The 18725-nt window shown below is 37.2% G+C and overlaps 1 protein-coding gene across 1 annotated transcript in view; it reads left to right on the top strand.

Moving 5' to 3' along the window:
* LOC100142211 (histone-lysine N-methyltransferase PRDM16) overlaps positions 1-17697 on the top strand; it is a 32180-nt gene extending 14483 nt beyond the window's left edge. Inside the window, exon 2 of the mRNA XM_015982798.2 lies at positions 11043-17697. Coding sequence (XP_015838284.1) covers positions 11062-12417 — 1356 coding nt within the window. The 5' untranslated portion in view covers positions 11043-11061 and the 3' untranslated portion in view covers positions 12418-17697. The remainder of the gene's footprint in view (positions 1-11042) is intronic.
* Positions 17698-18725: the final 1028 nt, after the last annotated feature.

Below are 18725 nucleotides of genomic sequence, written 5' to 3'. Positions count from 1 at the left end.
CATTATGCTAATTCCGCGAACAAGTAGAATGGTTGTCGACTTCTTCGTAGAGGAAAAAGCGGCGTGCTGTTGCTGAATAAACAGCAACGGATGCGTAAATTTTCCGGAATTGAATGAAGCGTTTAATCCTAATTTTATTAGCGATTTTGTTGAAAAAGCGCACAATGGTTGAGTTTGAAGTGGAGAGAATCGGCGCATACTTAACTGTAAAACGGTCTGTGGTCACAAATCAGCGTTTGTTCGAGCTAATGGTCAGTAGATAGCAGTCGGTACTTGTTATATACAGCGGAGAAAGTGCTTCCATTTACATCAAAGAGTCGCATCATACGTTACAGATCCATCTATATTTTAACAATGAGAAAGTAGAGCTATAACTATCGCTGCGTTACGCACTGATCGAATCCGCTCCGAAGCAATAAAGTGTGCAAGCAGCAGGAAAAAACACGAAATAGGTATGTTTTGAGGGAAAGTTTCTGAATTGCCAATTAGACTTGTATGGGAGCGAATTCTTGTCGGTAGAATAATAATTAAGTCCTCGCAGGAAATGTACAAATGAAAATGTGCTTATTGCACTTTGGAGATGTTTTCGGTCTCGGCTTTCGAAAAATGCGCAGCGGCGAGCAAAAAGCCGACTGGTCGCGGTGATCTCTGAGAAATAGTTAATTGAAATTCGGGAATCCAACTTTAAATGTTATTATTTCAGAGAAAGACTGCGTCGTTGTTGCATCCATGATTTCAGGACTCTGATAAAAACGCACATGCCGACATGAAATCAATAATAAAATCGATCCGGCGCTGTATTATTAAGAGTGGAATAATTACAATCTCCTTAAGCATGACCGCCACTGCATTCGTGCCACGGCGAAAAGACGCATCTCAAAATCAGGAAAGGAATGTGCTTTTCGCAACGGGGCCACACCTGCCGCTGCCTGCTTTTTCAGAAGCACCAGCTTGTGGCAACAATGCAGTAATGGCCCTGCTCTATGATCAGATATAATAAACTGCAGACGATTATGCTTGATGATAGTAATTAAAATGAGGAGAAGCGCTCTCTTCGCCGAACTGGCCGACGTTTACGTTGTAATAATGCGAGCATTAGCTATTCGCAGCCATGGATCGCTTATTTAAGACGAAAGCTTTGGAAACTCGTGCGTGGCCCGGAGAAGCTTCCGTCTATGGAGAAATTTAGGAAATCGGTTAACACGCTCAAATGGATCGATCACGTCATGTGTCCTGAGACTAATCCGGCCATTATTGATAATTCACAGTTTGAGAGTCGTGACGAGGTTAAGATTACCGCTAAATCCTTTGTCACTGAAAGAAAACACGACAATGCAGCTGTTGACACACTTTTTTGGACGGGGCTTGGGTCAATATTATTTTGTCAGTGGTTTCAGAAAATTTCATAAAAATTCAAAAATTCCTTACTTTTTAGAATGTATGTATGAGCTTTTTTCAGCATTAAGTACTCTCCAAAAAACCAACACGTAACCATAAAGAACTTTTTTCTTTTGATCTTTTACAGGATGTCTCAACTAAAACTTTCGAGCCTGATATTTCAAATATTTGTCAACGAATTTTTATGATATTATAATATTTTAGAAGGTAAAGATTAAAATCCAATTAGTGCAACAACTCAAGTCTTAAAAACGTAATTTTTACATGCTTTTTAAAAATTTCAAGTCTCTTAAGACTTATATTAAAAAATTAATCGTAAAATTAATGCTGTAAGAAAAAGCTCGTTCGTGAAAAACGTTTGTTTTGCAAAAAAATGAGAAATAAACTGTTAAACGTGGATACAGATGCAAAATCGTAGGTTTCTAAGAAACAAATGCGTACTACCACTGAATTTTGGTTACTTCTACTTGCAAGTGACAATTCACATTTATCTCTGGGCCTTACAAACTAAAAAACAATATTTTTGGCTTACTTGTTACACTGGGTGCTTTAATTCATTCAAAAGACTGAACAAAAACTGAAAAATTCTAGACACTTGAACGTTCAGGAGTTTGGAAATGTTTATCGTACACTGCTGATTGGATTCTCTTCAAAAGCTTGCATTACAGCCCCAACTATTTCTTTGTTTCCATTGACGTGTTTTGTCTTCACTCTATTTAGTTTACGTGTCTTCAAATTTTTGACGATTCTTTGAACTTTAAATTTCATAAAGGTTTTATTTGAGTAACATTTCACAAAAAGTCCGACACTTTCCATAGTCGAATATTGTTTCCTTTTTCAACAACACAGAAATTTCTGCCACTGTTTTTTGTTTTTAAAGTAATTTCACCAAATTAAAACAATTTACCTTTCTGACAGCGTTTTTTGTTATTTTTCTAATTTTTTCCTTGGATCAGCCGAGCCATTTAGTTAATTTTTTGTGTGGCCATTTATTTCTGGAGGTTTAATGATCTAATGGTAATTTGGCTTAATTTCAAATAAAACAAATGTGTTTTGAAATTACATTTTTAACTTGGGGTCATTTTTTGCCCCTAGTTGAAAGACTACCTCCTAAAATGGTGCATTCTAAATTTTATCACAATCCGTTGTCAAATAACTGAGATATTAAGCTCGAAAGTCTTAGCTGAGACACCCTGTATAGGTCCTAATATCTACCATTCGATATACAATGTATTATTGTCTTTTTTTTCTGTCATACGAATATATATATATACAGGGTGCTCAAAAACTGGCGCACCAACTCAGTGGTACGTTGTTGAGAAGCAGGTGTAGATCACGGGAAAAATCTTAAAAAAATTCCTAATGTTATATTTTAAAAAATCTGGAACAACAAACTTATTTTGCTAACTGCCTCAATTTTTATTATTTTTTAATGTTTCTATGTTTCGCACTAAGTAATTATTCCCTAACAAACGATGAATAATTTTTTTTAAATTTACTATCAGATCTTAGCAGTTTTTTTAATTAAAAAAAATTAAATTCATCAAAAAATCACAGTTTGTAGATGTGGCAACGCTGGGAACTATTTCCTAGGAAACCGTTTCAAAAATAATTTATTTTTATTGTTGATTAAATTCTATTGCGATCACGACTGTTAGGCAATGTTGCCACATATCATTTATTTAAAATTCGTTATTTATCAATAACTTTAACACAAAGAATTTTTTTACTATTTTTACCTTTATGTGTAAGCAATTCTCTACCACACTTCGTTGAGTTGGTGCGCAGATTTTTGAGCACCCGGTATACATATGTAGTATCTTTTTAATAATAATATCTTAAATATTTCTGTACCTACTAATAATAATTTTTTTGCTCATATTGGCACAATAAGGTAAAGCAAAACATTTCTTACATACGTTCAGGCACGATTTTTTCTTGGTTTAGCAAGACTTCAGATTTAAAGGAGGACCTAACTAAGGATTACGGTCACCAAGGATTTAAATATATTTATTTTTAATCGAAAACCCTATTTTTAAAGTTAATTTTCTAGCTTCTTTTTGTATTTTGAAGAGTTGAAGCATTACTAGAGGTTGGTACTGGATCAAATTTCTGTAAGGGTTACTTGTTCTTTCGAGGGAAAAAATAAGGTAGGGTTTTTGTATTTTTTTGACATACATGCCTTGCCTTCAAAAATATGCATCTACTTAAATATTACAAAATAAACTTATCTTTAACCTTTTTAGATGTTATCTTTAAATTCCTTCACAGTTACTTTGTTGAGTGAAATTCGCATAAGATGTAAGGACACGACAATACATTCTCAAGATAAATTCACTTCTGACGTGGTATTTAAGACGATTATTCAACAACACAAAAATACAAAGACTTCTTTTGACATACCTGAGTGGTACTTAAACTTTAAGGTTTATTTTATTCAACGGATGGAGCTTATAATGCTCAAAAAATTGTACTGAAAATTTTTTATGTTGAGATGATTTAATTTGAAATAATCATAGAAATTATGATTTTTTGGAAACTTGTTTATTTTCGAGAGGAATTCGTTAATTGCCGTCGAAACGTCGTCTGTATCTCGCTCTGTGATTCCAGATAATGCGACATATAGCATCTAGTCGTTGCATGCGTAATTATTTCCTGTTTCCAGCTTGTCAACCCAGTTTTTGCTCGTACCTTACACAAACTCTAATTATTCATGGTAGTCGTTTCACATAGCAACGAAAATCCCCCCGGATTAAGTCGGGCCGCTCCCACTGAAAAAAAGCGCCGAGCACTGGGAATGAAGACGTCTAATTTCGTTATGAGAGTCTAATAATCACGAATTAATCACTGGTTACGCTTTTAACTGGATAAGAAGCGATCTAATGATGTCGTGCAGCGCATTAAGGTCTCGTTTATTACGGGCTCGTTATGGCACACATGGAAAAAAGTCGTAAATAGGGCTTCATTATTTTTAATCAAATCGGCTTGAATGGGAATTTTCTCACTTCGGATAGTGAGCAGTTTTTGCCAGCGACTTGTTACTTTTAATGAAGTCATAATGTGGGTGATTTTCGCCGGTTTTGAGGCATTAACGGTGCTTTCCGGCGAGATAAGTGAATTTTAATTGTGGCTCTCAGTTTGGCATTTCCGAATTTTTTATTACAGTGTCGTGGGTGATACAATGGCGAAATCAGTTCTCCGACAAAATGTAAATAATATCTTAGACTAATAACACATCAGCATTTTTAGGTCATAAAATTATATGTAATTACAAGGAGATATTCACGGAACTCGACCCTATGCTGATGTAAATTTGTAATAAAGCTGTTCTTTATAGATTCATTGCGCCTACGCGAGGCAGATGGGACGACAAATACTGGAGCCGTGTGAGAATAATTAAATTAAACAACCACGTGCTGAATTCATTTAAATGTATGATGGCGATTGTTAGTGCCGCTTTGAACGTCATATTTATTGCATGTTTACAATTGCCGATAGGATTTATTGACTATTCAAGTGGCTTTCTCGCCTATTTGCATCAACGATTTCGATCAAAAGCGGCCGAGAACGGACAAATATTGCACAACAATAGCGCCCGTGGAAAAATCGGGACGAGCGTTTCCGGAACTCCGGTGTTACCCGACAAATTTATTTGACAGTAAATAACCACTCGATTATAATAATAACGCCAGCTCAGCGTTGTGATCCAAATCGCCGGAGTAAATCACTCCCATCCCCGTATCCCGGAAAGTCCGGTCTCCGAAATAAATAACCGTTTATCGGGCATCTCCTTCAGACACGGCGTGTTCTGTAAAAGGCGAGAGTGAAAGGATTTGTTTGGATCGCCCACAGTCTTCGGCACGTGGAATAAACGTATAAGATGTCATTATTACAGTGATCGAAATCGTAGTTTATCACATAATTATTAGAGTGGCATGACTTTCTTTGCCGCCGGTCATGTGAATTCTTTACACACTCGACGAAATAGAGCAAATAAAATTGATTTTTGTCGCAAGAACAAAATCCAAACTTTTGCAAGACGTAATTGGCGGGAGATGAAGCGAGAAGCACATGTAAATCGCGGAATAGTGAAACTTTCTTCAGCGGTTGGAGTGATCAATGAGCTTTGTTGTCGAAAGTTGAATGAAACGCTAAAGCAATTTTGTGGCTTGCATGAGCAATTTATAAACTTGAAATTTGCTCACAAGGTAGTCTAATTCAGTGTGAAAAGCATATTTTTTTTTAATATGGTCCAGTTTAATTTTTATTAAACTATCACTTTGATTTTATATCGAACGGCGGATTTTAAAATCGGAAATTTTATTCAAAATCTACTATTTTATGTAACAACTTAATAATATCATAAAGTTAAAAATAAACTCTATACAGTTAGAAGTGTTTTTTTTTCGAAACCTTGAGTCTATTCTTAGGGGCGGGAACACCGTTAGATCTCCTGCATTCAGCGCTAATGATAAATCTTTCATTAAAACAATCACAGAAGTTAAACATTTTCGTTTAAGAAACAGAAGCATAAACACATCAAAACACAATAAAACAGTAGCAGCTAATATATTTTATAAAGTTTTACAAATAAAAAATTGAAATATTATTTTACAGAGTAAAAATTGGACTTTATATGTGATAAACTGATAAGCATGGTTTTATTTCTTTTGTGATTGTTTGATCATGGATGGAAGTCACTTTCTGGCAAAATACTTGTAAAATATACTCGTACTAACACTGCAAACTCAGGTTCCTTACCTACCAGCAGAAGCATCCTAAATTTAAAGGACAATAATTATATTATGGCAAAGTTCCGCGGACTGCATCAATCATCAAAATTTTTTTAAAACCTATAATAAAAATGTACAACCTTAAAAAATTCTTTTAAGGGCAAACTTAGTAGGATTATATTTCCTTTGTCAAAAAAAGCACTAAAGAAATTCTAAAATTATTGTTCAATAATTTTTTGGGGCACATACGATTGTTTCTGTACGTTAATATGTAAGATATATAAAGAATTAGGTTACAACTTTTGTACGAAGAAGTACAGTCGATTTCGGTTTTGCTGTAACGCATCTATAAGCTGTTTCAAAACTACAAAAACGCCAACGTCACATTTAAAAAAAATAATAGCTATTGTAATTTACACTTTCAATGGGAGATCTAATCATTAATAACTATTTTACAATTTTATCAATCTTATTTAAAAAAATAATTTGGTAAAATGCGGCTAAAACTAAAAAACACCAATTTGAAATTGTTATCTCATTAATTATGGAATTATAATATTGTCTGGTAAAGCTCTAATTCCTAGCAGGGTCCATAGTCAGGACCCGCCAAATTTTTTTAAATATTTTTGTAACCTGTCGTTTAATGAATTTAATGTTTTTGTTAAAATGTTTGAAGGTCAATTTTTGTTAATTCAGGAGTTTCAAAATTGGGCTTGTTATTTCGGCGTTTGCTTTTATTATGCAGTTAAGAGAGAAATATGTAGGTATTCTTTCACCTAAAAAGGCTAAACGAGATAAATCTGTTAATTGTGGCCGAGAAGCATGTCCAGCATCTCCGACTTTCCCCTATGAATTAAAAGTAATTGCGTTAGCGCTCGTCGGCTCATAAAAAGTGTCGTAATATCCAATTCCTTCTATAATATTAAGAACAATTAAAGTTTAAGCGCTCGCTCGGCGTTTTTCACATCTATAACAATATCGTAAAGAACGCTATAAACGGCCATTTGTAGTCCTGCGACGAAAGAGAGACTTCGTTAGATTTTTTTCCCCAAAGTGCATGTAACGCGTAAACTAGATTACGATCGCTATTCTGCGCAGCAAGCGTAAAAAAGCGCAATTAGAAGGCGTAACTGTGCTTATTGGTTCTTCCTTAGATTTAGTATCCACTTTAGTTTCCTACGAAGGAGACGATAACTTAGTGCCGGTTCTTATACGGCCAACACGTCAATTAGTGATGGGATTCCTGAGCGAGGTTTGATTCCAACACGTCTCCAGTGTTTCCCAAATCACAACATTTCGCCCGAGCTTGTGTCCTTATCGAGCGTCGATATCGCCGCGGCACGCACAAAAGACGTTCACTGCCGCAATCTTAGATCACCAGTGTAACAATAGAGCCGAGATAAATTATTGGCACTTCAATTATTTATATTGATGGGCGAGAGTAGTTTGAAAAATGTGCGGACTCGTTTTCAGCGCCTTCAGGACATTGCAGCAATCGCGGCTTATACAAATAATATGAAGAAACCATACAAGACACGCCTCAGATGCAACAAATCACGATGATTTGATAAATAACAGGAGCGAATCTTTGCGAAAGTCGGGGAAAAAAATTGTAAAAGTCTTCAGGAAGCTGCGTTTCAACCACGGCGAAAAATTACTCTCACATGTCGGAATAGAGTGTAATCGAAACTCGACACGTGTTTCACAAGACGTGGTTGGCATCATCGACGCTGATGATAAATTAATGGTAAACTTCATGCGGCGAAACATATATCAAGATCCAATTAAGGTTTTTCTGACGCGATTTCTTTCAGGAACGCTATTCTTACACATGTCATAACTTTAATGGCTTCAAAACCAATATCAAGCTTTGTACCCGAAATCTAGCGACGTTTATCGTTTCTCCGTAAGATGAGAACGTGTTTATTTCGTTTATTCCGCGTTACGTAATTCCGGTGCAATTTTTTGTCTTGCGTCCACTTGTTAATGAATTGACAAGATCCTTGATGGCGATCGAAATCCCACAAAGGTTCCGTCTGGCCGCTCCAAATTATAGTCTACATTACCAAACTTATTACCCAAATGTAAACAAGCCTCGTTCTAAATTAATAGTCACCTCAATGACGTTTTTTCTCGAGTATCGTCGTATAATTATCCGGACCACACCCGAATCGTGGTCCGGTTCGATCGCTTTCTCAGTGGGAAACTCGCACAGGATGCCAATAAAGTCGTCAGTTTCCACAGTGCGAAAACGTCCCTCGAGACAATACGTCGCCTCGTTCCCAGACTTTTCCGTTATTATCAGAGATTTAGTCGGCAACAATAAAATAAAGCTTCTTGTGGCGAACATATCTCTCGGACGTGACGCAGGAGACATAATGTGCCAGATAACAACACTATAGTGTCTCAGGAACAGCGCGTTTACATGTCGTACGGACGCGCGGATAAAGCCATCACGCGCGGGAAAAAAACAGGACCGACTCGGGCGAAAAATTCGCCCTCGATGTGTAACACACGGAAGTCGAACATAAATCCTACTGCCGAAGCACCCACACCCAGCGCTGGTGGCTCAACGGCCAATACGCCAAGTCGTGACTGCCATAGACCTACATAGACAAATTGGCGGGCCCGTTAGACGCACGGCCGGAGATAACGCAGCTTAATTGTCGGCACAAATGCAAATGCGAAGACTCGTCTTTACCAATTCATGAATTCCCAAAGAAATCGCAGAAAAATCAACCACATAGAACGCATTTTCAGACAAACACATCCTTCACCACTGAAACTCTTTCCTTCCTTTTATTCTCTTGTGGTCTTTTCTCTGAGTTATCTAAGTATAAAAGACATAATCAAGCAGATTATAGCCAAAATAAAATTATAGCACGCGCAGTTACGGCTTTTATTTTCAACTCAAAATTATGCCCAAGTATCCTCTCAAGGTTTACTCTGAAAAAATCTCTTAAGATACTGGTTCAAAAAAAGCTAAATCACTAAATGATTCGGACTTAATTTGGTGGTGACTTTTCTACAAAATCTTACAACATGTATGGTGACCTAGGGGTGCTTGAAATATTGCTATGCCGTTTTTACTATCCGATAGATCGACTTAAAGTTCACAAAATGAGAATATTTTTATTGAAAACAGGGTGTTGTATACTGGGTAGTGAACCAAAATAATTTTTTTTTTAAATAGAACATCTATATATTTTTGCATAATTAAATTCGACACATAAAAATAGGGTAACTTTGTTTAATCTATTATAGGTCTATCTTTTTTCGTTTCGGAATTATTTGACTTTTCGTTATAAAAAATCCAATTTTTAAAAATCACTGCGAAGTCGCCTATAAATATTTTTCGAAAAATTTGCAACAGAAAAACTTAGAATAACCTGTAGTTTTAGCAGTTGTCGATTTTTTACTTAAAACACGCAGATAATATACAGGGTGTGCCAAAACGCAAAAAGTTGAATAACTTATTTTTCTCAAATGAGACACCATGTATTTTTTTACACGCATCGATAGCATTTTTATAAGCTTTCTAACGATATACGGTTTGTATAGCAAATTTGAAATATTTCGTGTTTAATTTTTTGTTCTTTTTTTATTTATATTATTATTAATTCTTGATGAGCAAAATTCATTTATGTATCAAGTAATAATCAGATTACTTATGTAACTAGCCACATTAGTACATGTCAAAAAGTAAGGTACCATTTGAATTATCAGGTTCTAGGATAACAACTTTTCTTGTAATAAAATATATTTTTTTAATCTAGAAAAATATTTTAAATTTACTATGGAAACCCCATACCGTTAGAAAGCTTATCAAAAATAATGTTGATACATGAAAAAAAAACAAGGTATTTCATTTAAAATAACTAAAAGTCGTTAATTTGCTAAAACTACAAAATATTCTGAATGTTTCTATTGCAAATTTGTCGGAAAATATTCATAGGCGACTTTGCAGTGATTTTTCAAAAATTGGTCTATTTTTACAAAAAAATAAAATCAAGTAGTTTTTGGCGAAGAAATCTGTTGAATTGAAATAAAAATTGAATTGCTTTGCAAGAGCTGGTATCGCTGAATTATTGGCAAGTGTATTTTGCTTTTTATTTATTCACAACAAGCGATAGAATCTCGGCTGGGACGCCCTGTGGAACGAAAATGTTAATGAGTTGTAATAAATTAGCTCCCACTTGTTTATTTGTTTAAAAGTGTTGCGTGTTAATTTTCGTATACTTAATACTTTATTAATTTTGAATAAAATTTTATTGCCTCGTTAGTCTTATTCCCCGGCCAGATTAGAAATAAAGATAAATCCTGCCGACTGTCATCTTTTGAAGTGTTGTAAAGCCGTCGTGGTGTTAAAACTTCAGCAAGCTTTTCGTAAATTTATGTTCAACATAAATCTCTTCGATTCTCGATTTCTCTCCTAAATCCCAACTAAATCATCGCCGATTTTAAACCGCGATTGTATCTGACGCGTCACTAAATCCGGCCGAAAAATCCCGAGCTATAATTTTTCGGAAACGTAGCAAACTATAAATTAGATGCGAACGTTTAATTTCAAATTAATTAATCTGCGTACAAATGTGAACTAATTTATTTGGTTTTTTGCGCGAATTGGAGCTTTCTATCCGCATAATTACTTGCGCTAACGATATAATCAGAGTGACCAACAAGAAGAAATGAATGGCGAACAAGTTCTGTGATCAAATTTCCTAGTACATAAAGTAAAGACATGGCTTGTTGGTCGGCAATGGTAGCACCGCTAACTTGATGGATGCGGCGCTCGTATCGATGCCCGTCTTCCATTAATTATAATGGAAAGACGTGACGGCCAGGGGCTATGCTTGCGCACACCCAGCTTCGCAATAATTCGCTCGAATTTGACAAAAAATTCTGTTGCAGATCCATCTCCTGAATTCCCATGAGTGTGGTAGACTCGGGCCTCCCCTGGCTCCGGTATTTGCCCCCGCTGCCCTTGACTCTCCCCCTCACCATGCGCGAAAAAGACTCCTCACCTCGCAAGATGTTGGTGGCTTCTGGCGGCCACAGCTCGCCCAAGCAGGCGGCCGTCTACCCGCTCTCCATCCGGGTTCCCCCGGGAGACGAGATGCCCTTCGATCTGTCCCGCAACACGCGCTCGCCGGGCCCGCACATGTCGCCCGCGGGGCGCCCGCCCCCGGGCCCGCAGGACGGCGACGACCAGCCCCTCGACCTGCGCGTCGAGCACAAGAAGCTCTCGCTGATGATCATCCGGAGGCAGGTCGAGGACGAAAACAGAAACCTAATCTCGCCGGCTGTTAGTGTGAATAGTGATAAAGACGATGTTATCGTGGACGAACGCAGCAGTCCCACGCACTCGGTACCAAAAACGTTCAGTCCCCAGATTCCCGGGTACCCCGGGATGCTGTTCCCGCCCCAACCCATCCACCCCATGATGCTCGAGGCGATGTATCGGGCGCAGGGGGACAAAGTCCCGCGCTTGCCGCTCCCGTACCCCAGCTCCCCGCCGGGGTACCCCCAGAGGTACCCCTTCCTAAGTCCCTCAATGCTGAGTCCTCCGGTGAATCAAGTTCCTTTTGACATGTTGAGGAATCCGACGCCTCAAACGCCCAAAGTTTACGACACTGCAGGTGGTAAAATGAAAGACAGATACGCTTGTAAGTTCTGTGGTAAAGTTTTCCCTCGATCGGCCAATTTGACTAGACATTTACGGACGCATACGGGGGAACAACCCTACAAATGTCGATACTGTGAACGCTCCTTTAGTATTTCGAGTAATTTGCAAAGACACGTGAGGAACATCCACAACAAGGAAAAACCCTTCAAATGCCCGCTCTGTGAGAGGTGTTTCGGCCAACAAACCAACCTCGATCGACATTTGAAGAAGCACGAAGCCGATGGGCCCACGATACTCGACGAACGGAACCTCCAAAGGCGAACCATGGCGTCGAGGAACCTGAGCGAAGAATCCTACTTTGAGGAAATTAGAAGTTTCATGGGCAAAGTCACAGACGGACGACTCCTCCAACACCTACAGCCACCAAAACAGATGCCAAACTTTCCAATCACACTACCGCCGAAACTCTTCGATGCCAAATCAAGTCAAGAGAAGAGTCCCGACGATGCCAAGCGGGACTCGTCCTACTTCTCGGACAAGGACAACTTCTCGTCGAGGTCCTCGAGCAGCTCAGAGAAAGACGAAGAAGAGAAACCGCAGGAGAAGAGCGAAGAAAGCACGAAATCAGAAGAAGATATCTCAAACAATAACAATACCTGACTTTAGGTAACCTTGTGATACGCGATGTCCTTTTCAAAATTGTCAAATCTGAATTTGGTACAAATTGATAAAAACGAGCCGGCCACTTGGCCGGCAGCTCAGCAGGTGGTACTCCACTCAGATTGTGATTATATTATAAAACCAAATTGTTGTTCACGTTGTTACGCAATTTCGAGAGAGCAATTAAAAATCTTTAATGTCCTAATTTGTTTGGGAGCTCTGCAGGATCGACCTCCGAAATTTATTAACAGGAGCTGATAAAAGCCGCTCCGACACGCAAACGGTGCTGAATTGATAATTTTCTCACAGGATGTGTCACAACATCATAATCATGACCGGCTGGGACACGTGGAAGGCAATTAACGGAGAAATATGAGAAAAGTACCCAACTTAATTGGAACAAATTTACGAATAAAAATCGTGGTTTATTGTGACCACTTGCATCACCGGCTTTCTCCAAAAATGTTAATACCGTTAGATCTGAAATAAATCGCTGATATTTTCGCGTTGTAATCAATCATCCGGTTGCAGAATCACCGAACCATCAATCTCGCCTCACCCGAGGGTGCTTTCGGTTTTCGGAAAAGCGATCAGGAAGCGTCCCATCGCCAAATAAAGCCGTTTCAGGAATTCTAAACCTGCAGCGTCAACCAGTCGCTTTAATTAAGAACGGAAATTAACAGCGCTTTTAACGCAGAATTAGCCATAAATGTAGGCAATTAAGAGTGATAGTTGAGACACAAATTACTCGCCTCGGAATATTTTAAAGTAAATCACACGATTTTTTTTTAATTGATTGATTCCGAGTAACGAGCTGAAAGTGATCGATTTTGAGGCCGGTCTCTTCCGGAAAATTAAGTCGGAACGAGTTGAAAATATTTCTGCTTTTTTATTCATAAAACGAGTTATTGGAAAGATGCGTATCGGGATGGGAACGGATGTCAGGAATGCTTCACAAAGTAACAGTCGTCTCATATTCCATAAATTTCGATGTTTTTGCCAATTCGAGATTTACGAGGGGAAAATATGGAATTATGGACGTGGACTGAAATAGCGTTACGCACTCGGCCATCATTTTAATACGGGCCTGGAGCGCTCCTAATCTCCAATAATCTCGGACATGTTCCTCGTGTTGCTACAACAATTCTGGATCGAGATAATGGCTTTAATCAAATAAATGTCTATATTTATGGCTTTGGGCCAAACATGGTGCTTTCAACGGTTCTTCCTCGGCTTAAAAATAGAGCTAGACCCGGCGGCAATCGCATCTCAAAATTCACCAAAAAGCCCCACTCAACAGCTGTTTGTTTACAATAATTGAGGCGTTAAACCGGCTTTCTCCTCGTGCATTTTTGACAAAAATTGATCACCTCACGGCCGCAAACCCTTCATTAGTTTTCGCGCTGCAAGCCGACCATCTGCTCCTGCATTTTCCAAGAGGTCATCTCGAGATTAGTACCTCGGTAAAATAAAATTCAAACTAGTTCAGTTTCTCGGCAAGGAAGTGGGTGGAACTAACAGCGTCCAAGCCTGAAGGCATCTCTTTAACCGACTCCGTAAACGATACGCTCCGAACAGATCTTCCATAGATAAATCCGTTTTGAAAGAATAACCAGCCGCTTACACCAAGCCAATAAATTACGAAACGGTTCTGATTTAATTTACACGATTGACAAGTGCGGATTGCGCGCTCGGAATCATCGTTAATGACACGTCAGCACAGACAATTTGTTTGCTTAACCTTTGGAGATACTCCATGTCGTCGGTGATTACTCTCTTGATCGATATTAGCGCAGGGAAGAAAAACACACCGATGTATTCATATTTAATTGCCGATGTTGCCTTTGCACAATACTATCATTCATAATGCTGTCGTTATCGCTAATGTTTTCTAAGCTGATTTTACTCCATCATTCTTCATTCCCATTACCATAAAAATTCTACCGGGGATTACACGGGACCATTAATTATGCTTTTGTTGGGACGCTTTTATACTCACAAATTTCTTGCACGACACATTATTCTTACTTTGGATGACTAATTGGCTTTGTCCACGTTCACCGCTCGCGAATTAATTTTTTCAAATCACTTTCATAATCTTTTGTAACTGCTACCACCAAACACTTTGTCATTTTACTCCGCATTTTTTTCTATTTTCCATTTTTCTAAGTCTTTACGCACTCATTAATTTTCCAAAAATAGAAATTACAAAAATTAAAAACTTAAACCGGTTAAACAATTGAAGCGTGCAGTAAAAAAATAAAAAAGACCTTGACGGTCGCATTTTAATCAAAAAAATATCAGATTTCAGGAATTTTCTATATATAAATGTCGTTTTTATTTTATCACTCAATTATTGTGTCAAAAGATTGAATAAATTAAGTAATTTTATTATAAGTAATATGTTTTCACACGAGGATGGATATCACATTATTTGGTCATTGGGTAATCAAATAAAAATTTTCAGAAATGAATATAAATAACTCCAACGAAACAGACCTCTCTGTTGTGAAAAGCAGTGAAACTTCTAAAATATTGCTGTTTGTTTCATTTTTGATAAATATTAACTTTATTGTCTCATCTTACACTATTAAACTATTTTTTCTACATTTTAAAGTCTTTTGTCCAATTTCATTGCCTTTTTCCTTTGATTAGGTAATCTTTTCATCCTGTCCTTTTCTGCACCAACTGACTAAATTCTTTTCTTCAACTTTTCTATTACTTTTTTTTCATTTCTTTATCTTATTTACTTTCCTGATTTCTTTTAATCTTTTTTTTTATTGTTTATTTTTTCTCATTCTTTGCCTTGTTTTTTCTTTTCTTATTACTTACTTATTACTACACTATTAAACTATTTTCTCTATATTTTAAAGTCTGTTGTTCAATTTCATTGTCTTTTTCCTTTAACTGCTTGTTCTTTTAAGCACCTGCTGGCTAAACTCTTGTGTTCTACTTTTCTTTTACTCCATTTTTTCATTTCTTTATCTTGGCTTTCCAATTTTCCTGTAATTCTTTATTTTTTGTTTTGTTTTTTATTCTTTCCCTTGTTCTTGTTCTTACCTTCTTGTTTGTATTGATTAAAAAAAACATACTTTTGTTTTTTTTTCTATTCCCTAGTACCCTCATGTATTATCAAAGATGCTTTGTTTAAATTTCTGTAACTTACCTTTTTGTAAATTCTAATTTCCTCTTTCACTGCGCCTTAAACTAAAACTTTCTTGAGGCATTTTCGCTTTAACGCTTTGTTCTAGTTAAAAATCGTTAATTGAGTATCTCCAACTGTTTATTTTTCTTGTCATCATTGTTGGAATAGCTCAGTTTAACGATCAAACTCAATTTTCGTAACGGAACAGCGTTTGATTTATGTTTCCTGTTTTAATTAATTTTTGACACTTAATCGGTGAAAGTGCCCAACTTAAATCCCTCACACTTTTACTTCAGCACATCTTTTTCACCTCCTCGATGACATCATATATCAGTATCGCGATTACAAATAACGGTACGCCACTGCATGACTAATGGCAAAAATTTCAAGACGGTAGTCCTTGATCTCGGAATTTCGGTGTAGTTATTTAAATGAATGCGTTTTTTCGGTTTTCGTTCAAGTCGAAATTAATTTTCAATCGTAGTAAAGCGCCGCCAGCACTTAAAATGTTAATTTATTCGTTCTTGTGGATTCGGTGCGATCTGCAGCCAACGCCCCGTAGATATTTAATTACGTGGCGTTCGCGGCTTTGTTTTTAGACGGTTTAGAGATCGCCTTTCATCAAATTGGAGCGACTTTCTTTTACTATAAATAATATTTTTATAATTTTTCTGTTAATTAATGGCGACAGTTTCACTTTTATCACTACGCATCGCGAGAAACTTGGCTTTTTCAAAACCGACATAAATCTTGGTCGTGGTTATGTTAACTCGAAATTAACATAATTGTTGTAGCTATTTCACGCAGATTAACTCTAGCGCTTATCGCGGAATTAATATTTGATCTCACATTTGTTTCAAACAGCGGAATTTTGACACCTCTCGCCTGACCCAGCGTTGGAATCACCCCACTCAACGGTAGCAGGAACGCCGCAGAGCCATTAAAACACGAATTTATGCCAGGCTTCGCGTCTCGGAACATTTTATCATAAATAAACATCAACTTTTTTATGAAACTTTCCAAAAGCTCGGAAAAAATCGGAGCTTTTTACCGTTCCACTTTTTCATCACTGACAGAATATCAATTATTTCGCAGTTTTACTATTGTTTCACCTTTACGAAACCGGTCGAGCGAGTTGCAATTTGATAATGAGATAATGTGAGCGTTTCCAATCCTGCAAATGATAGCATAATGTCACATCACCTTAAATAATAATAATGACGGTGTAATGTCCTCAAAGGTCGCAAAGGTGGCGAGTTTTCGTTGCATTGACATTTGGAATAAGGCGTTGTCGTGCTCCGAATCCTTGAACTCGAAGGCCCACCGTTTAGAGTTACACATTCCTGCGAGGGATGGGCCTCCGATGCGCAAATGTCAGATAACACATGCCTACCGAGATCAATCTTCGTAGGCGAATGCAGAATGCGATCGTACAACGCGATAAGGACCAAACCGGATTAAATAACTTTTATTTAGCATCATCTATCAGATTCCTGTAACCAGTTCCTGCTGACAATTTGTAAGGGTGGTTCCTGCGGGCTCCCGCAGCCCCGTTTAGTGATTGTAGTGATCTCTCCGCCGATTCTGAATCAGTATTTAACAACAATTTGTTCCTTTCTTAATTATTTTATTGTACTTTCGTAAGTGTGCACCCAACTAATGTAACTGCACTCGCCTAACCTAAGAATAAGTTGAAACTAATGTAAATCATCCTATTTTTCTCCAAACTGCAATTTATTGTTGTGTTCCTATAGAGAGTTTAATTATTTAAGTGCAATTGCGTTTTAGTTACCTTTAGCTGTATCTAGGTTAGTCGATCGAATTGTAAATTATTTGTTTGTTTTTTTGTACAATTTTATCGCGAAAGACTTGCAATGAGTTCAAACTATAAGCCATAAATTTAACGAAGTGTTTATTAGATTATTTAGTCAACAATGGTTACCAAGCTCGTTCTATGTTTGTCTAGTGTAGAAAATTGTGTGCGCTCAAGGCGGCCATTTAGTCAATTTTTACAATTGTACATATTGGGACCAACGAAATGGTGTGTATTGTAAATTGGTGTAATGCAATATTTAATCTGTATATTTGTATTTTTTTAAATGTAATTATATTATTAATAAAACATGCAATTTCAATTTGTCGTCATTTATTTCACCGAGTCGTCTAACTGGTTGAACACGGCTAAATTATTTTGTCTCCTCGATAATTAGACGGTCAGGCTAATAAAGCATCGATTGTATAATTTTTCCATGACAAAAATTCCGTCCAATAAATTAAAATGTGTTGAAAGCTGTTTGGTGTCGCCGGACAAATGTTTCCCAAAACTAATTAACAGCCACAATAATAAATAATTTTTTCATCGATGAAATTGCCTTTTGTAACCTCCAGTGACACCATTTTTTTATTGAGACGTTTCGTTCTCACACCTCGTAATTTATACAATTTTTGTGATTAGCGTGAAACCAAATGATTCCCGATTCATAAATTTTACCCTCGTGTGGGTGATTCATGGTAAAAACCCATCAATTCAATTCCATGATGAAACCCAGCGATTAAACGGCTTGTCACTGGCCATAAATCATTCCCAGCTAAATTATTTATAATTTTCATTTTCATTATTTATTCAGTTTTACTGCCGATATAAATTATCAAACGCAATATTTGTTTTCGCTAGTTTCCAAGCCAAATCGACTGTCACAACTCATTACGACTCACTTATTTATTGGCGAAAATGAGCAAGTTTTGGCCCCGTTATTTCGGACTAATTCAGTCGCTCCAGAATTTATTACATGATAAATTCTGGAGATAAAACCGTTACGTCAGAAATAAGCAATTTGGCGAAAAAACTGGAAGATCTACGACGCTGCTCCATTTTGCCCAACAAAGGCCACATGCTCCCGGTTTTTCGGGTTTATTTAAATTAATAATTATTAGCTCCCTACTTGTTATAAATAATTTATCGAGAAGATATACGCCTTTTATAAATATTCAAACACGAAATTAATAAACAAATGGGACAAGTGTGTTCACTGAGAAGGTAGTCTTGTACTCCTAGCACCTGTTGAATAATAATGTCCTAATTGATAGTTTCTCTCTTCCTTAAGTTAATTTTCTGGTTTCGCTTCGTTTTGACTTTTTCCTTGGTTGTCAAGACCAGATGATT

Source organism: Tribolium castaneum, chromosome 6 (genome assembly GCF_031307605.1).
Source record: "Tribolium castaneum strain GA2 chromosome 6, icTriCast1.1, whole genome shotgun sequence".
NCBI classification, from domain to species: Eukaryota; Metazoa; Arthropoda; class Insecta; order Coleoptera; family Tenebrionidae; genus Tribolium; species Tribolium castaneum.
The sequence above is the reverse complement of the archived record's forward strand: the minus strand, read 5'-3'. Positions and strand labels throughout refer to the sequence as shown.